At 38.9% G+C, this 26,752-nt stretch overlaps 1 protein-coding gene across 5 annotated transcripts in view; it reads left to right on the top strand.

The window, feature by feature from the left end:
• Window positions 1–26,752, top strand: part of PTPRM (protein tyrosine phosphatase receptor type M) — a 995,903-nt gene that overhangs the window by 869,203 nt on the left and 99,948 nt on the right. For all 5 annotated transcript variants that reach the window (XM_077270222.1, XM_077270225.1, XM_077270224.1 and 2 more), the window contains 2 exons: window positions 12,376–12,463; window positions 17,261–17,337. In XM_077270222.1, the coding sequence (XP_077126337.1) occupies window positions 12,376–12,463; window positions 17,261–17,337 (165 nt within the window). The remainder of the gene's footprint in view (window positions 1–12,375; window positions 12,464–17,260; window positions 17,338–26,752) is intronic.

Below are 26,752 nucleotides of genomic sequence, written 5' to 3'. Positions count from 1 at the left end.
TACACAGTAACTCCTCCTCTCTTTATCTCTCTCTTAGGCTATGTGCACACGTAGGAAGGGTCCTCTGCGGGTTCTCCCGCAGCGGATTTGATAAATCTGCAGTGCAAAACCTCTGCGGTTATCCCTGCAGATTTATCGCGGTTTGTCTTGCGGTTTCCACTGCGGGTTTACTCCTGCACTTGTTTTACTATTGATGCTGCAAAGATCTAATGTTAAAAATAATTTAAAAAATGGTTATACTCACCCTCCGACGTCCCGATCTCCTCGGCGCTGCAAGCAGCGGTCCGGTTCCAAAGATGCTATGCGAGAAGGACCTTCGTGACGTCATGGTCATGTGACCGCGATGTCATCGCAGGTTCTGCTCGCATAGCAACCCTGTGACCGGACGGCCGTGTGCAGCGCTGAGAGGCGGGAGGACTTCAGGGGCCATCAGAAGGTGAGTATATCATTATTTTTTATTTTAATTCTTTTTTTTACACAAATATGGTTCCCAGGGCCTGGAGGAGAGTCTCCTCTACTCCATCCCGGGTACCATCCGCACATGATCTACTTACTTCCTGCATGGTGGGCATAGCTCCATGCGGGAAGTAAGCGGATCAATGCATTCCTATGTGTGCAGAATCGCTGCGATTCCGCACAAAGACGTGACATGCTGCGGATTGTAAACTGCTGCGTTCCCGCGCGTTTTTTTCCACAGCATGTGCACAGCGTTTTCGGTTTCCCATAGGTTTACATTGAACTGTAAACTCATGGGAAACTGCTGCGGACCCGCAGCTGCAGAAACGCTGCGGATCCGCAGCAAAATCCGCAACGTGTGCACATACCCTTAGGGTATGTGCAAGCGAACAGTAAACACTGTGGGTTAGACGCTGCGTACTTCTGCAGTGTCCAACTAGCAGTGGCCAAATGTTACAGCATAGTGGATGGGATTTCAAGATTTGTAAGCATGTTCTTTACATAAACTGACGCAAACCCCCAAAAAACAGGGAAATTCCAGGTTGTGAGGCAGCAAAGCACAAAAAATACCAAGGGAGGTGAATACTTTCACAAGACACTGTAATATATATGTATATTTTTGTATTATCTTTTTTTAAATATACAGCTCTGGCAAAAAATAAGAGACCACCACATCAAAACCCTGTCATGGGCAGCCCAATCTCCAGGCCTGAACCCATTGAAAACCTCTGGAATGTAATCAAGAGGATGATGGATAGTCACAAGCCATCAAACAAAGAAGAACTGCTTCCATTTTTGTGCCAGATACAGTGTGAAAGACTGGTGGAAAGCATGCCAAGACGCATGAAAGCTGTGATTAAAAATCATGGTTATTCCACAAAATACTGATTTCTGAACTCTTCCTGAGTTAAAACATTAGTGTTGTTTTTAAATGAGTATGAACTTGTTTGGTTTTTTTGAATTATTTTACGTCTGAAAGCACTGATTTTATTTTAATGTTTACCATTTCTCCTTTTCAGAAAAAAAATACAAAATGTATTGATTGGAACTTCAGAGACGTTGTCATAAGTTTATAGAATAAATGAACAATTTACATTTCATTCCAAAATATACCTATAAAGATAAGAATCAGAAAATAATTTTTCCCAGAGCTGTGTATATAAAACGTATACATATATATTCAAACATATGTGCAAAAAAACTAAGTACACCTTTTCTGAATTCTATTGGTTTATGTATCAAAATATATTAAAACATCTGGTCCTTAGAGAGTCGGTTCTAGGTAAGTAGAGCGTCAGATTAATAACATATGAAAAAATTAACAAAAACTAGACCCAAATGTGGGCACGGTGTGTTTTAAATTAAGTACACCCTATAGAACCACCTTTAGCAGCAATAACTTGAAGTAATCATTTTGTATGTGACTTTACCAGTCTCTCACATTGTTCTGGAGGAAGTTCATTGAGGGTTCTGGGCATTCATTTATGCACAGTTCTCTTAAAGGGAATCTGTCAGGTCTAGTAACACTATTACCCTTAATACTGTTAAGTATTAAGTACACGGAAGGATAAAAGTTCATTTTATCCTTCCGTGCCGCAATTTCTGTATAGTGACATAGGCCTTCTTAGTGCTAGTAACCTGCAGACTAACCCTGTATCTGCAGGTTAATAGAGTTATATGACCTGACAGGTTACCTTTAAGGTGCCACCACAACATTTGAATTGAGCTGTACGCTGACATTTTTCTGGATCATTGTAACACTTTGATTCTTTTCTTTTACAGTTATTCTGATGTAGATCTGCTGATGTGTTTGTGATTATTGTCCAATTGTATGATCCTGTTTTTTGACCATGATAGATGGTCTCATATTTGATTCTAGAAAACTTTAGTATACAGGGACGTTCATGATCGACTCAGTTACTGCAATGTATCCAGGTCCAGTAGCTGTAAAGCAAGCCTCAGTTATCACCATTCCTCCATGCTGGACAGGTGGTATGAGATGTTTGTGTTGATTTCTCGTGTTTGGTTTTCACCAAATATGGCACACAGAATTATGGCTAAATATTTCCATTTTGGACTGGTCTGTGTAAAGGACATTTTTCTAGAAGTATTAAGGTTTGTAAAGATGCAACTATGCAAACTTTATCTGGTTTGCCATGTTGTTTTTAGAAAAATGAGGGTTTCTCCTGGTGGTTACTAAGAAAGCCATACATCAGGCTGTTTCGTATTGTACTGTCATGCACTTGAACGTTTAACAAGCTAGCTCAGACATTTAGAGTTTTGTTTTGCAATTTCTTGGACCATTGCACTGAATTGAACGTATTCCACTTGTGAATAATGTTTCTCATTGTAGAATGATGGACTTAAAGTTTCAGGAAATGACTTTACCCAGAATGATGAGCAACAACAATTGCTTCCCTAACGTCACTGCATACCTTTCCTCCTTGGCATTGTGTTAACACCTGCCATACCGCTCCAGCCCAGCAACCTGTCAAAACTTCTGCTTTTATTGCATATTTGCAGATGAATTGTTAATCAAGGCTATTTGATTTGAACTACCTGACTGGTATTTACCCTCTTATTTCCTTTGGAAGCAATAAGGGTGTTCTTAATTTTTCACAAGCTTTTGCTGCATTTCGGCCTATGTTTTCTTAACTGATGACAAGGTGTAATTTGTTATGTTCTGCATTTCATATGATGTTATAGTTACTCAATTTTAAGAACATCTAAAGACCAGATATTTTCTTCAATATGTCCCGATAGATAAAACCATAGAATTCAAGGAGAGATACCATACATAGAGCTGCATTTGCAATTCTGCAGTTTCACAATGTTGTTCAATGTTCACACAAAGCTTGCTCGGGTGCTTTGAAAATGCAAAATGCGCCATTAAACATGGTCCATTAAACTAATATAAAACTGTCAGCTTGAATGTATTATAAGAGCTCAGCTAAGCTCTCAAAGATGTGTGTCTATCAACAAGCTTCTTGACTGTTTCCTGTGACAACCACCAGCCTTGCGAATGTAGCTCTGGGGGCTACAATACAATTTTTATTTCAGTAGTAGCACAAGATGGGTGATTTTTTGGTATATAGTAATTATGTACCGCGTTGTTCCTATCTTCATAGATAGGTAGAAAAGGAGGAACAGCGCCAGAAAAAATACCTTAAAGCGTGCACGCTTCCCTGACCAGCATTCCAATGGCCTTTCAGACAGTAAACAAAAAGGGAAACAGCACAAAAAGATGTAAAAAAAAAAAAGACTTTAATGCCCTGTGGCGTGGCAACGTTTTGGATAAAACAAATTTGAGAAAGGATTTGTTTTATTCGAAACGTTGCCACGCCACAGGGCATTAAAGTCCTCTTTTTTAAATTTTTTTGTGCTGTTTCCTTTTTATTTACTATCTTCATAGATAGGCGTACTTGGATAGTGTTTGTAAAAAGAGCAACTTAACATTTACCTGCCCTCAACTGATAACTACCATTTTATTTTTTGTTTTTTGCTCATTGACTGGGTTACCAGCCACCAATGCAGTGGCCTAAAAAGTGCTACTGTTTCACCCAAAAAGTGCCGCTCTGTCAAATGAAGCTTGTAAATACCATTCTGAAACTGGAGTCACTGGAGTTCACTATTAGATCCCAATCCCACCCAACTTCAGTGAAACTGTGCTTCTCCGATGCTGCAGAAACATAGCTGCCTCATATATACACTATGGTGTCTTGTTCCGAACTGTCACTCAAGCTGGAGCAAACTTTTCTGAAACAACTTGTGAGTCAGGAGTCAGACAAACAGTGCACTAATACCAAAGATGATGGGGCAACCCCTTTAAATTTTTCTATAACGTAAATATACCTGTATACCATGAATAGTTAATGTTAGGGTACTGTGTAACATGAAGACACTGTATCTAATGATTGTCAGCTGGGTCCGATTGTGACTGTCTCATAAAATCAAAAACCTCTTTGATTATTGGTCGCAGATCAAAAGTCCAGCTTGCATCTTGCACGTGATCTGTCTGACAATTGGCTGTTTTTTCAAAATTGCGGTTCTAAGCTAGTCCTACAAAATAAGTAGCAGGCAAGTCGTCCAAATTGTTTTGTCCAAATGCTCAACTTGCTTGACAGTTGCTATTGCGCCCTATTCCACAACATCCCTTTTTACTTAATTTTTTTTTTTAGCAAACTTGGACTGTAAATATTAATAATTATGGTGTTTTTAGGTCTTTTGTAGAGCTTGTTTTATTTTTGCAAAATATGCTTAAGTGTTTTTATTTGTTTTTTATCTTATGATTTTCATTCTAACGTTGTAGTGTAATGAGCAGGGAAACAGTATCTCGGGGAGAAAATATTCATCACTTTACTCTAAATAACCTCTTCAATCCTTTTATATTTTATTATTTGCCATTAAGTGGACATGAAAAACCTTTCTTCGATTTGTAGCAGCTTAAATTATGCAAATGATGTTGAATGTAATTATAATGCACCCGTGGTTAATTATAAATACAGCCTTTATTTTCATATAGATAGTATTTATGTCATTTGAATAATTAAGTATTCTAGTTCATTGCCAATTTCATGGGCAAACTATAATTCTTGTCTGTTTTCTTGGAAAAAGACAGTGTCTACTTTATTGTTCTCAATTGTTCCTCAAATATAATTCATAGTTAGAAAAGATGCACGGCTGAGTAATTATTCTTATATTTTATATACTTGCTGGGTGATGAGAGTTATAAAGTTTCCATTTATTTGAACTGGATATAAAGTTAGTTAGCATTAACGTAAACCAAATAGTCAACAATCAAAGGATTTCTCATAAATCTACTAAGACTATGTTAACATTTCCAATAGTTATTTCCGCTTTTGGATCCATCTTGACACAAACAGAAATAAAATGATCCAGCACAGGATCAATTCATGTGAACATATTTGGAAATGTCCTAAAATGTCTCATTTTTTTACTTATTGCAATCAATTTTTTTAAGCTACGGTAAATAAAAAACCCTGTAGTTTTACAGAACGTTTTTGCCTGGCAATGGATATATTTAAAAAAAAAACATTGAAGCGTATGGGAACTGATAATAGTGAATGGAAATTTGTTATATAATCCTTAGACTAATTTGTTTTCAATCACTAGCGGTGAACAGAGGTGCTACTAGTAAAAATAAAACCATTAGAAAAGAGTTGTAAAACGGAAACAAAAAGTGGCATCCATTTTTGCTCCTTGTTGGCGAGTATCATGAGTAAATCATTCTGTATGTCATACGAGCGCTATGCAAGTGTGCGATTTTTTTTCCTCAAATACCATCTGTATGCTATCTGTTTTTAACATAGTCTCTTATATACTATAATGATACTCTATGTAAATTACATCTAGTTGTCATAAATAGTAAAGCAATATTATAGAAACATGTAGATAGATGATAGAAAGATTAGATATATAATATTTAGATAGATATTAGATTAGATAGATATCCTATAGACATATAATTTTACAAGCCCCCTTCATATAATAAACTTGCCCTCTTTTGTGCCTTTTATGTGGCTCTGAAGGGTGTTTAAAGGGAACCTGTCACCCCCCCACTCGTTTCAAACTAAAAGAGCCACCTTGTGCAGCAGTAATGCTGCATTCTGACAAGGTGGCTCTTTTAGTTCTGGGTGCTGTAACTAGAGAAATAATCCGTTTTAGAATTTATCAGAAATACCTTGTCTTCAGTCAAGGAGGCCGGCGTTTCCCCCCTGCTTCAGACGCCACACAGACGTCACTCAAATGTTCTTGGCGCCAGGCGCCACCTCCTCAGCGCTGTTTTCAAAATAGCCGGCGCCTGCGCTCTTTTCCCCTGCCTGGTGCAGGCGCAGTGAGCGCTGCCCGTCTTTCCTCATATGCAGCCCAGCTGACTGCGCCTGCGCGGCCGCCCTGCCTGTGATTCCCAGCCCCGCAGTGACTTATGATTTATTCACATTGCGGGGCTGGGATTCACAAGCAGGGCGGCCGCGCAGGCGCAGTCACCGAGACTGCATATGAGGAAAGACGGGCAGCGCTCACTGCGCCTGCACCAGGCAGGAAAAAAGAGCACAGGCGCCAGCTATTTTCAAAACAGCGCTGAGGAGGCGGCGCCCGGCGCCGCCAAGAAGATTTGAGTAACGTCTGTGTGGCGTCTGAAGCAGGGGGGAAACGCCGGCCTCCTTGACTGAAGACCAGGTATTTCTGACAAATTATAAAACGGATTATTTCTCTAGTTACAGCACCCAGAACTAAAAGAGCCACCTTGTCAGAATGCAGCATTACTGGCTCTTTTAGTTTGAAACGACTGGGGGGGGTTGTGACAGGTTCCCTTTAACCTAATAAATGAGAAAAACGATGTGGGGTTCCCCCTATTTTGGATAACCAGCAAAGATAAAGCTGACAGCTGAGAGCAGATATTATCAGGCTGGGAAGGTCCCTAGTTATTGGACCCTTCTCAGTCTAAAAATACCAGTCCATAGCCTCCCCAGAAGTGGCACGTCAAAGTCGATGCTGGTGCTTTGCCTCAGCTCTTCTCGATTGCTCTGGTGCGTTGGAAATCGGGGTAAGGGTAATTGTGGTTGATGTCAGCTATGAATTGTCCAAAAGCACAATTTTCATCAAGTCCAGGTGTTAGTAATGAAGAGGTGTCTATCAAACCCCCCATTACTAACTCAGTAATAAAAAAACACACACAAGTATTTTATTTAAAAAACACTCCCTGACTTGTTATCTGGTTCACCAATTGATTTAAAAAAAAACAACAAACAAACATACATGTCCAATGTAGTCCAAATGGAAACCTGAAAGACATAATAAGAGGGAAATAAAAACGAGAGACTGTCACTCATTCACCAATATATTAGAAAGCAAAGTTCCCACACAGGTCCAACATAGTCGAACCCTTCCCACGACATTCCTCGATTCTGATGAACAAAGGCTATGGAACCTCGTTCTAAGGCTCCATAGGCTTTGAGCAGCCACTCCCAGCTCCCACTGCGCTCTGGGAGACCCAGTGATTATAATGAGCGGGGACATCAGTAATGTTATTGTGCTACAATCAATTTACACTAGATCCAGATATGATTTCCATGGAAAATAAAACTAGACTGATTCGGCACCATCAGAAAACCTCACTGTCTGATAACTAGGTTGCACCATATGACCGCTTCAAAAAAGAATAAATGCAAATGTCTTCAGTGAAATGATGAAAAAGTGGCACTCCCCATCCCATAAAATAGATAGATTATTATAAACACATTAAAAACTGGTTGCAATGGGACGCTGGTCCCCTATGCCCACAGAGCAACCCACGTCCCCTTTCAACCAGTTTTTTATATGTTTAGAATGAAGAATCTATTTTATGGGATGGTGAGTGCCACTTTTTTCTCATCTCATTGAAGACACATGCAGATATGATTTCCTCTGGAGATCACAGTTGATTATTGCGGGTTAGAAAAACTGGAACCGATGTAGATCAGTCGTCTGTTCAAAGTCATCTGTTGTCTTAATAGGAAAAACTGGTAAATAATAGAACAACCCATGTGTGCGTACTCATTAGGGAATCTGACAGAATTTAATTTTAAATGATTCAAATATTTAAAAAATACAATTATGCATACTTAAGTCACCCAGTCTATTACAAACAGCCTGATTCTTCAAGTTGTAATTGGATTTTCTGAATGCCGTTACTTCGTGAGACTGATCACTCTATTGAGATTATTCAACTGGGAAAGTTCTTCCCAAATTAGAAGACCTTGTATGTGTAGCTTCATTCTTTGTAAACCAGTCTCTTCACTTTCTTTATATGTTTTCTTCTAAATGTGCCTGTCATTCATATACAGCTTGGATAAATTAAGATGCATTTTGTCATACACATATTTGTTATCACAAATTACTCAGTTTTGAGTAACTATATGAACAGGTCAATTTCAACAACACTATCGTAAAATGATTGGACGTATACTTACATCAGAGAAAATAATCTTATATTTATACAGTAGTGACAAGTTCGTACCTAAAATATGCACAAATCATAAATTTTTAAGAAGGAACTAGTAGAATTGTAGTTGTAGTAATAAAGCTGAAAGCAAAAAATAATCAAAATATAATTGTTTAGTGTAATTTCTAGATTCAAATAATAACACAAATCTGAAAATTAATAATATTTACTAAGACATCTTTTTATTTCTAATCTTTTTCATTTCACATTTATTCTTCCATACAGTTATGGAGTCAGTGGCCATGTTTGCGTGAGCTGCTGCAATTATGTGCTTTACTGCCAACCGCGGGATGTAGTATAACAACTAGTGATGAGCAAATATACTCGTTACTCGAGATTTCCCAAGCACGCTCTGGTGTCTTCCGAGTATTTTTCAGTGCTCGTAGATTTAGTTTTCTTCGCCGCAGTTGAATGATTTACATCTCTTAGCCAGCATAAGTACATGTTGGGATTCCCTATCAACCAGGCAACCCCCACATGTACTTAGCCTGGCTAATAGCTGTAAATCATTCAGCTGCGGCAATGAAAACTAAATCTCCGAGCACTAAAAAATACTCGGAGGGTGGAAATCTCGAGTAACGAGTATATTCGCTCATCACTAATAACAACCTTTTCACTGTTATGTGAGACTGTTGGGAGCATTCTAGGTGACATGTACTTGGTCATTTGAAGAAGGAGATGCCCCATCACTGTTGGCCAATAGTGTGCCCTTTGTGTGCTGACACCAGTTATATCTTTTTCTTTTTATTCTTAACCATGCACCCAGTTTACACAGCACTCTCTGAAAATTATCTTTACAAAAATAACTTATTTTCAGTCAAATTGAAAATTTTTGTGAAAAAGGACTAAAAAAAACTAATAAAAACCCAAAATACTGGTCTATGGATTTGTCTATTTGTTGGCATGGACAGTTTTCATTCTTAAAGAATTATTCCTATAATCATAATGTGGTTTGATTTTTTTATTACATACATACTTAAAGTTGCACTGATTTGCCGCTGCCACCCAACTAGGGATTATCCTCTGTTCCTACTGAATCTGTCCTCCAGTAGTTCTAATGTTGTCCATCAAGCATGCTCAGGTGCACCTGTTGACTCTGTTTAACAAAACATCTGAGATCCTGATTGCAGCACATCTCAGCAATTCCTATGCTGATGAGCTCCCTGAATTTGTACCTAATCAAGATTTCATATTCATGAAAAATAGATGTACCTATGACCCTGTCTAGCAAAACATCACCCGACCCTCTCACCACACACTGACTCAGCCATTGTGTAGCACAGCTCAGCTCTTCTGTGCTCAGCTCTTCTTTGCATGCAGAGGAGAGCATGATCATACTCTGAAGATCCCCATGAACAACTGATAAAATGTGGAGTTTGTAAATAGTGATGAATATTGGCCAAATAATGGGTCACGGTAACTACATTCAAAACTATCACCTCCATCCACAGAAATATAAATTGTCCATGTTGATATCTGTCTACTCTATATCAGAAAGCACACAGGAGAGCAGGGAGAGGGGCCTGAAGCACTGAGAAGAAGCAGTGTGCTGCTGGGAAATATAGTTTTAGCAGATAAGAATAGGAGTACTCACTCAGTTATGTAGAATTGGATGTTCAGAGAGGCAGGAGATGAAAATAGACACAAAGATAAAAGAAAGAAACATATTATGTTGAGCTTATATTATATATTAACAATAGAATACTCATGCCGATGCAGTGCTTTGTAAAATATTGCCATTGTGGGAATAGGCCTTTACTACAAATTAGAAGAGTGGTTATAAGGATATGTTTATTCATCTAGCATTTTGAAAGGCAAGGGTTTACTATGATAGGTACAATGTATGTTATTCAGCTTGATAACTACACGTGACTCAGGCCTTAATTGAAGGCCACCACATAGTAATACTTCTTTCTTTTATTCATTAAACATACTTTATGGAGGCAATAATAGCTGTTTCTCTATAAACGTGATTAAGATAACCTTGTACAGGCTTTATATTCAGCACATAGTTATTTCTTCTGATACAACAAAGCGTTACACAAACTTGTGTGCTCTATGCATTGTTATTAATGTATGGCAAGGCAGCACTATCTCATTTAAGTAAAGGATAGAATTGTTTACCTTGGGGTTATCTTATGAGTTGTACATTGCAGTAAAGTTAGTTAATAGCACTGAAAAAAGTCAAGTCTGGCAAGTTTGGCCATGTCTTAATCAAAGACATTCTAATAGGGAATTTAGATTATGAGCACCATTGGGGACAGCGATGGTAATGTCTGAATAAGATAGTGCTGTATAAGCAAGGCATAACAAATAAATACCGTAGCTATGTCTTGTATCCAGGAAATTAATACAGGGCATTATTTGTTTGCCAGTGAGTGATATGGAAGGTTTCTACAGAGTCTTAAAGGGACCTGTCATGTAAAAAAAACGCTATTAACCTGCAGATATGGGGTTCATCTGCAAGCTAATGGCATTCTTCACTTGCCTGGCGCCCACAGTCCAAGCCCTTTTTTCTCTTCCCAGCAGGCTTGGGCTTTCAGTCATAGGGGTGAGTTGCTGCGGGTTTATTCACGGCTCAGTGCACAGTAAGCGAGCCACACTGACTGCGCATCATTTAGCATGGTCTGCCTGTGAGAGAAGCCAGTTAAATGGCCGCCAGTCTGCAAATATTTAAGGAATAGCAGTCATTTAGTGCCGCCAGTCAGTCCATGTAAACCAGTGTTTTTGTTTTCCAGTCTTCATGGCCCCCACAGGTCATGTTTTCAGGATTTCCATAGTGTTGCACAGGTGAGTGAATTCCTGAGGCCTTGATGATACTTCCACCACCTGTGTAATACTAAGGAAATCCTGAAAACATGAGTTTTCAACAGGAGTCAGACTGTTTGAGGGTGTGCACAGGTGTCTTTTTATACTGATAACAAGTTTAAACAGGTGCCATTACTACAGGTAATGAGTGGAGGAAAGAGGAGACTCTTAAAGAAGAAGTTACAGGTCTGTGAGAGCCAGAAATCTTGATTGTTTGTTTCTGACCAAATACTTATTTTCCACCATAATATGCAAATAAAATGATAAAAAAACAGACAATGTGATTTTCTGGATTTTTTTTTCTCAGTTTGTCTCCCATACTTGAGGTCTACCTATGATGTAAATTACAGACGCCTCTCATCTTTTTAAGTGGTGGAACTTGCACTATTGCTGAATGACTAAATACTTTTTTGCCCCACTGTAATATATCCTTGTAGATTGTGAGGGTCCTCTCTCCTCCTGTACCAGTTGTTACTTGTATTGCTTAAGATTTCTGTACTTGTTTTGTATTATGTATACCCCTCCTCACATGTAAAGCGCCATAGAATAAATGGCGCTATAATAACTGTTAATAATAATAATATCCCTATTGACTCTTTTTTGGATGAATACTATATATTCCTTCTGCACTATTCGAATCTGCATTGTTGGTATACTTGCCAATCATTTCTCAGTTCTCGTTCAACCCTTGGAGGCTGGTCGGCTTCTGTTATGACTTGATCTACATGCACAGTGTTGAAACGTATCATATTCTTTTGTGAATATCCATTTATCTCCCTATTATTGCTTGTTCTAGTCTCATTATCTAAAGAGAAAGCATGGGTGGTATTGCTTTGAAAGGCATATGCGATACTGACAACATAAATTGCACCTTACGTATTCCACAAATGAAGCAGACATGATTGTTCGGATAGATCTCTAGATAATTAAATCATTGTGAGCAGCCAAGGCAATCATTTCTATCACTTCAGGCAACCTGGCATTTTTTTCCCTTTTAAGAAGTTATTGCCGTAATTCGTCCCCTAACCTTGGACTACATATGCATTTTTTTTTTTCCTTCTTCTATGTGGCATAACGTTTTGTGACACTTTTTTTTTATTTTTTTCTAGAGCTTCTTTGAAGGACAGTCAGCACCGTGGGAGTCTGCCAAGAAAGACGAGAACAGAATGAAGAATAGATATGGGAATATCATAGCATGTAAGTGTTGACAGTGTGATAGGGGCACTGCATATCATTCCCTGCCTGAGCCGGCCTGATACTAATGACCGGGAACGTTTACAAGCATGCTTTTGGAGGATAATTATATTTAAACCTCCCCCTGAGCAAGATTGTCTTTTCTTAATGAATGCTCAAGTGTAAAAATGAAATATATATTCACCCTCCATGACCCTTCGGAGAGTCAGGGTGGAGCAAATTTTTGGGGGGCATTTTAATCTGACTCCTTCTCGTTAGTGAGAACACTAGATAATTAGGCGTCTGTTTATCTAAAGTTACAGTTTTTTAAGTCTCGGAAAGGTTTAGGAGTGAAATTAAATAATTCATTACACAGGCAAATTTATAACCTTTACAAATGGGAAACATCCGCGGATTGTTCGGAAGAAAAGGTTACAAATTTTGTGCCTGTTAAATAAATCATCTGAGCCCAAAGAGCAGGCGGGTATTTAAAAATTTCTCGGCGTAAAGACAATTACGCTAGAACTCGCATAACCGAGTCCATTTTATAGTTTAATAATAATGTTTTCCGAGGGGATAAAAAGCTTTTTCCACAGGTAGTGAAAGTGCTGAAACGTCATAAATAACAAAAGCGTTTATTATTAAATCAGAGGGATAGATTATTTGTTAGGTTTTGGCTGACTGCTTAAAGCAGATCTGTCACCAGATTTCACAATACAAACTGCATAATTTATTAAATTGATCTTTAACCTGGTGATACTGGTGTATTTACTTTAAAATAAGAATGTTGGCATAATAATCCTTATATTGAAATGAGAATTTGAGTCCAGCTATAGATTGAGAGAGCGCATTCAGCTTCCACCCACCCACCCAGCCTGACTGACAGCTGCAGCTTGTACTGAGCAGTGTGAGGCCTCAACCGCAGGGAGTAGGGACACTAAAGAGCTGTCAGTCAGGCTAGGGGGGCTGAAATTTAATTAAACGTTCATAAAGGATTATGCAGCCATTCTGACATGGATTTCAAAGTAAGTATACCAGCCTCTTCAGGTCTAAGAAATCTATTTAGTCAATTACACAATTTGTGAAATATTTTGAAATCTGATGACTGATCGATCCTCTTTAACCCCTGTGTAATTCTTTATTTTTTTGTGCTTTTATTTTTTCTTCACTGTTTTCCAAGAGCCATAACCTGTTTATTTTTCTATCAACATATGAGGGCTTGTTTTTTCCACAATTGTTTTTTTTGGGTTTTGTATTTAAGGCATTACTTGTGCTATAAAATGATCTGGTAATTTTCTTAGTATTATTATTTACAGTGGTTGACCACTACTGGACTTCCCCAGCTTAATCAATTCAGGAGCCAAAATAAGATAGAAACCATGGATACTCACCTCAATGGCACCATTCCAGTGAACAGTGTCCACGTGACATTGTTGTGTCACATGCCGTGTGCTGACAATGAGCAACATACAATACAATTCAACAACTGTATGGCAGTGCATTGTGAAGTAGACAATCTGTTTTGAAATCCAACCACATCTCACACAGCAGACATGAGGCCTTCAGAAGACCCTCGGCTGCCATGGCAACCGTTTGGAATTTTCAATCGCATCTTGTGGGGAGCCAGTGACCCTTAGAAGTGTCCGTCGCCACCTTAAATGCTATTGTCTCTCTTGACAGTGTCATTTATAGGGTGACACCGATACAATAGTTACTGTCAGGTGTCAGCTATATGATACAGCTGGTACCTGGAGGGGGCTCAGCTCCTAGGCCCACCTCATACACTGATTGTTGTACTTCCGCTGTACATGCAGGACAGTCATCGCTAAGGGGCTAGGGTGTAAATTGCAGATACAAAAGTGAGAGCAATAACAGTGTAAGCAATAATACACTAAGCTATCACTCAGTTGGAGAATTTACTAAATGCTTAGATGTTTGCACTTTCTGGTACGTGGCTGATGTTGTCCTTCATGGTTATTTTGCAATCCATATACTTACACATACATACATGCTAGACTCACATATATTCTTTCTAAAACATGCCATGTTTGAGCACTGGATTTACATCGCCAGTAGACATCAAATGTAGTTCTGTTCATTATAGAGCTGTGCCACAAATGTTTGATCACTAAGGTCCCCATTGCAGGGATCCAACAATCACTAGAACTGAGGTCCTAGACTTCCCTATCCTCATCACCACATAATTGGAGTGAGAAGAACTTGATTACCGTAATTCAGCCAACCTTATAGCCATTGATTAATGTGACAGGGTGCTTTCCCAACCATTGCTTCATTAAAACTGTGTTTTGCAGTGATGAGGGACGTTAGGCGCAGGACCTTCATTCTTGTTGGATAACAGATTCAAGTTTAAGAATTGATCTCTCTAATAGGTATGAGCAATACGATTTGCAGGACCCTGGTCCAGCGGCCATGGCCATGGTCTGTGGCAGCCCGCCAGATCACTATGAATATGATCTTCCTAGTACCTGCTAGCATCACCTCTGCCTCTAATGAAAAGTAGGCCCTCGTCGACGCTAGTGCTCCTTCATGATGTGCTTTATGCCTACTAATCAGAGAAGGCTCCGATAGGAAGTATTCAGTTCATAGTACTCTAGTCCAGATGCCGCGGAGAACTCACTTTGCCACTGGACCAAGGTCCTGCCAATCACTGAAACTCTGCAGCTCTCTCCTGTAGATGGTATTTTCTTTTGTGATCCATAGCAGCACTAATGTAAAATCAATCTCTTGGTTTGTCTCCCTGAGCTTGGAGTATAATTAATGTGCCTTTGAGTCTCAACAGAATTGGTTTCACTTCTTGTCTCCCTGTTGGAATATTTAGTATCCACACATCCCTACATAGCTTGGAGCATCAGTATATCAACTTTTTTTTCCTCTCTCTCCGCATATTCATTGTCTTTCAGTAACGTAGACGTATATTGACTTGCACATAACTTTGAATACATATCTTTAGATTTCTGCATTGCATTAGACTAAATGTCATTTGCTGACATTGTTGACTTTTTGGTACAAGAGCTTAATTAAGCCCTGTGGTGCATTAGGAACTAGCTTGCGTCTTATCGCAGCGCGAGGAAGGGCGCAATAAGGAACTGTGCCACCAGGATGAAAAGTAATTTATTACAATGAGTAAGAGGCGCTAGCCCAGAGCACCTGGACAAGACCCATTTTAATTTAATCCAGGAGACAAATAGACCTTTTGGGATTGTGCAAGGTTTTAACATTGCAAAATCCATTCTACAGTTCTCTTCAAGTCAAAAAAGCCTGATAATTAAACTTGTTCATTTACTATTTTTCAAATTCAAGATTTTTATTGAAGGAATTTTTAACATACAAAGAACAGTAAAACAAATACCCTTTAACAATCAAAATCACAGTCGCAAATACAGTAGGTGACCAAATCCGGCCAAATTCTGTACAATTTTCTATTTTTAACATTTTTTGGTAGCGAATCTACTGTAATTCAATGTTTAGGACAAAAATGTACTTATTGAAAGTGAGTGCCTAATTATGCTGTCAATCTGAAACCCCGTGATTAAGTACAGTTTATTGGGACATATCAAAGTATTGTAAAACTTGGTCTCATTTTGTAAAGACATACCATATTTTGCGGTTTATAAGATGCACCAGATTATAAGACACACCTCAAATTTTGAGGAGAAAAATAGGAAAATAAACTTTTTTTAATAATATGCTGGTGCTTCTTACAATCCAGGTGTCTTATTGCTTACCGGGGGTGGTGGCTGCAGTGAAGCGGGGTCCCAGGGTCGCTTCTGGCGGAGGCAGGAGTGGGTCGATGCTGTTGACCCCAGACTGCGAGAAAGGGGTATTCGGATGTGCGATGCTGTGAGTGTTCGGTGGTGCAGGCCGCAGTGGAGCAGGGTCCCAGGTTAGCTGCTGGAGGAGGCAGGAATGGTGCTGCGGGTGTTCGGTGGTGTGGGGGCTCCGCCAACATTTTCTGAAAGCCCTGAGCCCGCGCACTGTTTGCTATGAGGTGGACTCCTGGAAAGTGGCTGCCAGGGCGGTGCATGCTCAGATGGAGATCTTGGCGCTGAGATCTCGTCTCCGAAGATCTTGGTGCCGAGATCTCCATCTGCGCCATATCCGCGGCTGTTTTCCTGGAGACATCGCATAGAGGCAGGAGCGGATGGAAATATCGGCTTTCCTCCATCTGCTTTGAGTGAGATGCCGGACCCTGGAAAAAGAATGGCAGCCGCCATATGCCGCCACTGCAGGGCTACCACTTGCCACCGTACCACCACCGCTCGCCGCCGTACAACCACTGCAGGACCACCGCTTGCCGCCGTACCACCACAGGACCACTGCACCACCACTGCAACACCCCCAGCTCTGGGCCCGCAGCATTAACCTCTTGGTAAGAACAGTGTTCGGTTTATAAATGCACCCCCATTTTCCCCCTAATTTGAGGGATCATAAAAGTGCGTTTTATAATCTGAAAAATACGGTATATTATGTTACTTCTTCAGTATCTGAGATGTGTATTTAGATACTTATGGAATAAATTGCCATTAATTGTTAATTTAGCATCCTTTGCTCACATAGCGCAAACAGATTCTGCAGCACTGAATGTCATCTTAAATTTTTCTCGCAGCATAATATATTTTTGTTTGAGAAGGAGAAAGAGACATAAAGTATTCCTGGTGTATATTACCTGCTTGCACAACAAATGATTGTGAGAAAAACTAAAATATTGATTAACGGTTTGTACATTTTGCATATATTTTCAGTAGAATGCCTTTTATTTTCTGAAACACGTAAAAATGTGTAATCTTTTCTCTTTGACAGATGATCATTCCCGTGTGAGGCTGCAAAACATTGAAGATGAATCCAGCTCTGACTATATCAATGGAAACTACATTGATGTATGTACATAAGGCTTATATTCATATAATATGTCTCGGGAATCGTTTGCACACTTGTGTTCTGCCTGAATTTTTGCCTGTAATTTTAGACTCCAATGTTCTTTGTTCCCCAGAATTAAAGGGTAACTGTTAGGGATGATCTAATCTTTTAGAATTCAAATTCGCTAGCTTTGGCAACTTTTTGCCCAAAATTTCAATTTTCTGTAACTTTAACCCCTTTCAAGCTCTTTAACTCAAACCTAGCCCTAGTAATGTCAAAGTGGCCTCCATATATATGAGGAAACAGATGGTAACTGTTCTTCTCTACTGTTATGTTACATACACTACCTATACTGTTTATTCTGTTTATTAGGAAGTTTTTAATTCTTTCATTAAGCAGATTCACCCCAAAATGGTCTTTAGCATGACAGAGTCCTGGGGGAAGGAAACAAGTGTCTTATAAGTGGAGAAAGCAACAGATTTACCTGATAAGATATATTATCAAGTATTTTGTATTTACATTTACTACTGATTTATGCAAAGTTTGTTGAAAGTTCAGATCCCAATTAAGCTAACATCCTTGCTTTGATAAAACTGTTTTCTTCTCATGCGGCAGATTCTCGGTAAGGATATAGTGGATTAGGTTAGGTTCCAAGGCAATTTATAGATGGATTCTCATTACATGTCAAATTAGTTTCAATTAATTAATCAGCCCATGAACAACATTTAAAGTGTATTCCCTGTCTAGAGGATTGGTGATAAATGTATACCGTAGTTGCTGGAGGTCTCACTGTAGCCTGTTTAAAGGGAACCTGTCAGCAGGATTGTGCACAGTAACCTACAGACACTGTCATGTCGGCGCCATTATACTGATTACAATGATACCTTGGTTGATGAAATCCGTCTTGTGGTTGTTGTTAAATCTTTATTTGTAGTTTTTAGTAAATTATATGCTCGTGCTCCAGGGCGGCCTGTGGGCGGGGCTGTGTGGTGATATCTTCATGTGGTGCTCTGCTTAGGTATTAATACTGATGGCTTATGACAGAGTTACCTCAGTGACCTTTCCCCTATTTTACTGAATATAATATGAATTTAAAAAAAATCACATTTATCAGGAAGGCGGCGACGCCTGCGCTGCAATATGATCGCATCTATAATATGCATTAATCTATTTTATTTAGTGATATACATTTATTCTGCAAAAAAAATTCTGTCTCAAAATGGCGCTCCGATAGATGCTACTGCACAGGCGATGCTGATGCCATTTTGCTAGAGGAGAAAAAAATGTGTCTCCACCAATATGGCACCTCTACAGTAGCATCTATCGGATCGCCAATAGATGCTACTGCGCAGGTGCGGCCGGTGTCATTTTCAGAAATATATACTTTTTTTAGTATAAATGTATATAACTAAATAAAATAATTTAATGCATATTGTAGATGCTAATCATGCGCTGCTGTCTGCCTGCTGAATGTGATTTTTTTCAATACATATTATATTCATTATGTAAAATAGGGGGCAAGTGACTGAGGGATAAGAGACCTATCAGAAGCCATACAGTTGAATATGTAAGTAGAGCACCACATGAAGACCCCCCACAGGCCACCCTGGAGCACGATCATATCATTAACTGAAAACTGAAAATAAAGATTAAACAACAACCACAAGAAGGATTTCATCGACCAAGGCATCATTTTAATCAGTATAATGACGCTGAACTGACACTGTCTGTAGGTTTCAGTGCACAATCCTGCTGACAGGTTCCCTTTAAGTGAAATAGTGGTCACCACTGGTCATTCATGATTTATGGGTCTGATATAGATAGCAAAGCACTACACTCAGTCTCTTTCAGAACTATAGATATTAAATGGGGCATTAACACACGTGCGTGATCACGTATCCACTCAATTGGAGAATGTGGGACAAAGTTCTCATGATTGGGGAGGGTCCCATTGGTAGCATCAGGGATCATACAGTTATCACTTATCTCAGGAAGAAATGATAACTGTTGAACCTTCCGATGGACCAACCACTTTCATAAAAGTTTGCGTCCTGTAGAGCAGAACCATACTTGACTTTGCTTTCAGCTGTGACACAATGAAGATGATTCTCCCTTGGGTTTATTGCCCAACATTGGCTCTTACAGTGTATAAAGAAGGGTTTATATTTAATTTTTAGGCAAAAATAGTTATGACAATATTTCTATTTTTGTGGTGTCACAGCTTGGTGGCCTCCAGACAGTCTACCCTTCCTCCTGACACAAGTGTGGACAAAGTAAATGTTATGTCTCTCTTGTGTCACCAATTTGGCATGATTCTTCATTAAATAGAAATCTGCTTGCATATTAATGCAACAAAACTATGTAATTCCTAATGCTGTGATTTGCAATCTCTTGTCATCTCTGCACTTTTAAGTTCCCTTCAAAGGAGTGTGCAGCTGTTAACCAATGCTTCTAATGCAAGCAAGCCATTTCATGAAATATGTAAACCCCTTAATTATTCAGCAGCACTTCTTTGTTCGTATTGCATCATGTTAACTGAATGTTTTACATTGGAATAAACTGTTTTGAGAAATGGGAAGTTTATAGATAAATCAATTAATATGAAATTCTAATTGAAAATAATGGGACACTCAGTGTAAATATGCAGAAGTATTTAGAGGCAGTTAGTTGCTCTGTGAGAAAAGTGGCTGTCTGTACTAAGCAGTTAAAAGCGGAGGTGGAAATGGCTAATACTATGCTATAATTCCTGTTGAATTCAAATTAGACTTTACATTTTGTGATAGCAGCCGCCTGGTTATTATGGTGACCTATCTGCAAACCTTGAAGAGTAGCAAATTTTGTATAATCTCAGGTCTGTGATCCAAATTGCTTCATGTGAACACATTATCAAAGTGAACCTGTCACCTTCATACATTAATCGGCATTTGCAGAAATATCATTCACTCAGATTTAGACAAAGTGAAATGTAATGAAGTATTTTTCATTTTCAACTTAGTCATACATTTTACATAAGGATTCCATGCATACTTAGCTTATGTGGTGGCTCTACTGTTCTTGAGTCCAACTGGTCATTCACTAGCATTCATGGGTGAAATAAGTACTAGGAGGACAATCTTTTAAGTCATGGAGGACATGTGCTCAGGAGTTAGATTCTGTCTATTTGATTGCCCTAAAATGTTTTAACAGCTGCCCCCTGCAGACAATGGTGGCATGGAAAGGACTATTATTAAGGTATTATATTGACTAGCATTCAGTACCTTGTGACGTTGCTGTAGTTTTCTAGTGTGAGGAGTTTTGAATATACAGTATATGAACTAGTATGGTGAAGCTATAGTATCACTTCATGCAACAGCATCATAAACTTGGGACCTCGACCTTGGTAATCTTCCATGTTATCTCTTTTGCATTTTTTTCTCCACTTCCTCCAACTTCTAACTTTTTTTTTCTGTGCATATACCACATTAGGGATTGTTTTTTGCTGGATGAGTTTTAGTTTTAAATGACACCATCCATTTCATCGTACAATCTATTAAAAAATGGGGGAAAAAATTAAAAATGCAGGAAAAAACTTCAAATTGCGCAATTAACCAGTAAGTAAATATATTTCAAACGGTGCCATTGACATAAAATTTTCACCAGATGTCAGTAGCAACCCATCCAATCCACACAGGCAAAGAAATCAAACCATAGTTGTCCATAAATTAAGTTACGTGTAATAATGAGAACTGACACAGGGAAAAAGTATTGGACACATGAAGAAAGAAAGGTGCAAAAAGCCATAGAAAGTCATGACACCAGTTGAAATCCATCAGTAATTAGAAAGCAATGCTGCCGCTTAGTGAAAAATATTTGCTGGTTCATCTGATGGCCTATAAAAAGGTGTCTCATTACCAATGTACCACACAAGAAACATGTCATGATGGGTAAAACCAGTGAGCTGTCTCAAGACCTTCGAACCCTCATTGTTACAAAGTATACTGATGGCATTGGTTACTGAAGAATTTCTGAATTACTGAAGGTAGCACTGTTGGAGTCATACTCTAGAAATGGAAAGAACATCATTTTACCATAAGTAGTAAGAAAAATCTGGCACTCTGAGGTGAATATGGTGAAAAAACATGAGACTTTTATTACAGTGGTCATAATAGATACTGTGCATCATACGTGACGTTTCGATCAATGGAGACCTTTATCAAACATACACTGTAGGGACAATTATAAAAACAGTCATAAGAAATATTGTCCAAAATAACAAGGAAACGAAAAAAATAATAAATATGACATAATGTTCAGGTGGTAGTCACCCATTTAAGGGAATATAATCGTAACAGGGTTTGTCCCCGAGAGATGCCAGGCCCACAAAAAAAGAAAACACAGATAAGTACAAATCAACAGTAGGGAAAAATGTAATTTGGAAGAGGATCCCAACCAAGATTCATGTCCACTAAAACATCCAAAAATCCAGTATACTGTAAAACAACAGAAATGCAAAACTGCAATAAAAATATACAAAGTCAATCTTACCATGTGTATCAGGCCATAGGTTGTGGGTAAAGAAATAGAGGAGCCAGGGCTGTGTGTATAAGCGACGTCACTTGATCATGGAGTGCTACATACCAGCTCATCACTGAGTTTAAAAAGACACTGACGTCACTCCCAGTGAGATCACAGGAAGTGACATAAGTGGTTGGCAATGGTTGGCATAAGAGCAGCATGGTCCACATAACTGTCCTCAATGGTTGGCAATGGGCAATGGGGACAGAAACCACCCATAATGACGTCAGGACAGAATAGAAGGAAGCCGCCTTAAACATGGAGAGAATGTACTGTGGTATAATGGAGGAGGTTGAGCCATATGGGAATATAGATAAGAAGGCAGAAGAAGACTAAGGGGCTTAGAAGGACATTGCAAAAGGCAGATAGATCATGGGATCATTGTGGGGGCAAAAGAATCAGAAACGGTAAAACAAAAATAGTAGAAAATAAGAATAGATAAATAATAAAATATAACAACAAATAAAAAAATAAAAATGTAAATTAATAAAAATAAATAGGGAGAAAAAAAGGGGACATGGGAAACTAATAAAAAATGAGGTGTATTAACAATACCCAGGGTTGACAGGAGGGGTCTCATGGTCTGGGGAAAGCTATGTGTGGTTCTGCAATTAAAATGTAAATAGGTAAGCCACTTCACCATAAGCCAGTCAGGACCAGGTGCTCCCTGCAAGATTTCAGACAGAGGAGTGAAAATAATTATCAGAAGAGTTTTCCAAGAGCCAAGGACCACCTGTGGAGAGTTACAGAAAGACCTCACCATTCAAGATTCTATTGATCAACAAAAATGATGTTCAAGTGTATTTAAAGTTTGCTGAACAATATTTAGACAGGCCTGTGTAATACTAGGAGAATATATTCTGGTCAAATGAGACCAAAATTGAACTCTTTGGATGCCATAATACACACTATGTTTGGAGGACAAAAAGCACTTGATTTCACCCCCAAAACACCATTCCAACATTGAAGTTTAGAGGTGGGAACATCATGGTGTGAGGCTGTTTTTCAGCATACAGAGCTGGCAAACCTCATGTAATTGAAGGAAGGATGAATGGACAAATGTACCGAGATATTCTTCATACAAATCTGGGGCCATCTCATCTGCCAGGATGATGAAGATGAAATGAAGGTGGTATTTCAAAAACCCAATGATCCCAAACACACAGTCAAGGAAACTCTCGATTGTTTTTTTTTTTAGAAAGAAAATAAAACTGCTAGAATGGCCCAGCCAATCACCTGACCTGAATCCAATAGAAAATTTATGGAAGGAACTAAAGCTCAGAGTTCATAGAAGGAGCCCAGGGAACCTTCAGTATTTGAATAGTGTTTGTGTGCAAGAGTGGGCCAAAATCACACCTGAGCAATGCATGCGACTAGTTTCTCCATATAGGAGGTGTCTTGAAGCTGTCATCACCAACAAAGGCTTTTGTATGAAGTATTAAATAAATTTCAGCAAGCGTGTTCAATACTTTTTTCCCTGTGTAATTTTTCATTATTACACGGAACTTATGGTAATTTATGAACATATGTGGTTTGATTTATTTACCTGTATGGATTGTTACCGAAATGTGGTGAGAATTTCATGTCAATATATACGGTATATATATTTTTCAATTTAAAGGCTCTTGCGCATGCTTTCATCTGATCGCTTGTTCTATATACAGTAATACAATTGAATTGCATTATATATAGAAAATCATGGTCTTCACAATAGTGCCATGATGGCAGTCACCTTTAGTAGGCCATCGGTTTCCTTGAAAACTCATCCCCTTCCTGTGATCGTGTGTTGGGCTGGTGATGGGAGTCTATGTGCGCTCATTGACACTAGCATTATTTAAATTCCGTTTTCAATGATTGACATCTGCACTTAATTGGTTAAACAGCAGCGACTGGAGCTGCAAGGCCACAGTGTTTCTAAGCCAAAACCAGAAGTGGGTGATAAATGCAGAAGTGGTGACATGTTCTTATTATACTTTTCCTTTGATTGTTCCTCTTCTGGTTTTGGCTTACAAACACTGATGTAAAATACTGAATATGTGAACGTTGACTTAAAGGAACATACTGACTGTGTAACTCAAATCAGAAAAAAAAAAGCAGTGGTATATAGAAAGTCTATGACAGTGATACTGATACTGAACACTCGCTTCAAAAACCAGTGAACCAATGCAAATTCAGCACATTCAAATAACATTGTCATATAAGTTCAATCCCACCATAAGGATCAAAGATTTTCAATGTTCTGCATCTTTGTATGATGATTCCGGTAAATAAAGTATAGTGAGATTATCAAGGTGTAAAGGATTTTTAGGTCATGCTCACAAAAGCACATATTACACCTTCTGGGGTGTAATCATTGTTTAAAAAAGTGCTATTTATACCCAGAGAAATTCACAAATATACATAATTTAATGTATATATTTAAAAATGTATTTAAATTTAAAATATATATTCAAAGATAAATTCTCCACTCCATATATTATAGGCAAACATTCATCAATAAAAATACACATGAAACTATTCACATAGTACCGAATTTGTTCTGTTTTGTAAAAGCAAAAGTAAAAACAAAATTACTAGCTTCAAAACGTAAAAATACATAAATTACAAATACATACAATAATGAAGTAAATAAAGGGAATGTAGTATTATCATATAAGTAGTAGCATGAAAAGTAAAGTACAAATGCATGACTCAAAACTAGTGATGAGCGAATATACTCGTTGCTCGGGTTTTCCAGAGAACGCTCAGGTGGTCTCCGAGTATTTGTTAGTGCTCGGAGATTTAGTTTTTGTTGACGCAGCTGCATGATTTACGGCTGCTAGCCAGCCTGAGTACATGTGGGGGTTGCCTGGTTGCTAGGGAATCCCCACATGTATTCAAGCTGTCTAGCAGAGGTAAATCATGCAGCTGCGTCAACAAAAACTACATCTCCGAGCACTAACAAATACTCGGAGATCACCCGAGCATGCTTGGGAAAACCGGAGCAACGAGTACACTCGCTCATCACTACTCAAAGCACATAAAGGCAACAGGTGATGTATATACCGTACATACTCACCACAGTAGTGTACGCTGATGAACTTCACAGTTTAATCACTGAGTTGACTATATGTATAATCATAACCCAAAAAAATATAAAATAGAAATGAACGTGAATTATAAGCTAAGAGTATTAAGAAAATTCAGAGGTAAAAGAATACCTAAAACAACAAAAAAATGAACCCTGCGTAGGGCATTATTAACAAGTCGCTTTTTAATATGTGCATTTGCGAGTATGACCAATGAATTCTTTATACCTTGATTATCTGGCAGAATTGCACTGTATACTTCTTTTAATCTGTTAAGCACGGCTCGCATCGTATAAAGCATTGAACATCTTTGATCTGGAAGTGGGACTGCACTAATATGCCAAGGGCGTTTGAATGTGCTAAATTTGCATTGATTGAGATTAGAGAGTACCTTTGAAGCAGTGGTGAGTGTTCAGCATCACCGTTCTATACTTTCTATATATCACACTGTTGAAGCGCAACAAAACTATTTTTCTAATTTGTATTGGGGATTTTGGGACTTGTCCAGTTTATTTATAGCAGCTCCACTTGGGTCAGTGGACTGATGTGACTCTTTATCAGTCGGGAGTTCCACCTCTCTCCCAACCCCCCCCCCCCCCCCCCCCCCGACTGAACCACAGGTACAGGTATATATCACATGTACTAATCATGTGATCATGACATGACTGCAGGTCCTCATACACCTGCAGGTCCTGCAGGAAAAGGGGAATGGTGAGCACCCTCCCACCTGCACTGCGGGTGCTCACATAAACAGGCCCATTAAACTCTGCACCAGCCTCTCAGCACCTAGTGTGCTGGAAACACAAAAACATTCCGGTTTCACATCACTGACCGCTGCATGCGCAGTGACACGTACTTCCCTTCCTCCACAAAGCCAGTGACTCTGTCACAATAGCTATCTATCTATCATCTATAAAATACTTTAGTGGCAACGCAATTATTTTCCTCCACTTTTACCGAATGTTACCGTTTTTTTCCGATTATAAGAAAAATACTCGTGTTACTGCTCACAAATCCGAATGTACCATATTCGTGCCGAATTTATTTTTGGCGGTCGTTTTCCAAACATATTCGCTCATCTCTAGTCATGACTTGGTTTCTTTTTTATATTATAGATCACTCCGGCACACCAAAAAATTTTTAACAGTTAGTGTATATTTATTTCAATTCAACAGACAACGGGATGCCATAAAAAAGAAAAAAGCGGTCACAATTGTAGACATATAAAGGTGTCCCCAACATTTCGGCATTAAGTTGCCTTTCTCAAGGGGTATTAAGTCTATTTGTGATGTGACCAGCACGGTGAGCGGCTCCCTCTTCACATAATAATGATGACAGCGTCCGGAACAAGGCTCCAAGTTAGGACAAGTTGCTGTGTGCAGGTGCAGGTGTGACCTGCACACAACAACTTGTCCTACCTTGGAGCCTTGTTCCGGACGCTGTCATCATTATTATGTGAAGAGGGAGCCGCTCACCGTGCTGGTCACATCACAAATAGACTTAATACCCCTTGAGAAAGGCAACTTAATGCCGAAACGTTGGGGACACCTTTATATGTCTACAATTGTGACCGCTTTTTTCTTTTTTATGGCATCCCGTTGTCTGTTGAATTGAAATAAATATACACTAACTGTTAAAAAATTTTTGGTGTGCCGGAGTGATCTATAATATATCGGACTTATTTTTCTCCAGAGCACCCCTTCTTTGGTATAGTGAGCACCCTTGACTTCCCCTTTGGTTTCTTTTTTAATCATGCCCCTCGGGCTCCATATCTGCATTACATTTACTAAAGGTCAGATAATAAAATCAGCTG

The sequence above is a fragment of the Ranitomeya variabilis genome, chromosome 6, assembly GCF_051348905.1.
Source record: "Ranitomeya variabilis isolate aRanVar5 chromosome 6, aRanVar5.hap1, whole genome shotgun sequence".
Classification (NCBI taxonomy): domain Eukaryota; kingdom Metazoa; phylum Chordata; class Amphibia; order Anura; family Dendrobatidae; genus Ranitomeya; species Ranitomeya variabilis.
This window is presented reverse-complemented; position numbering and strand designations above follow the sequence as displayed.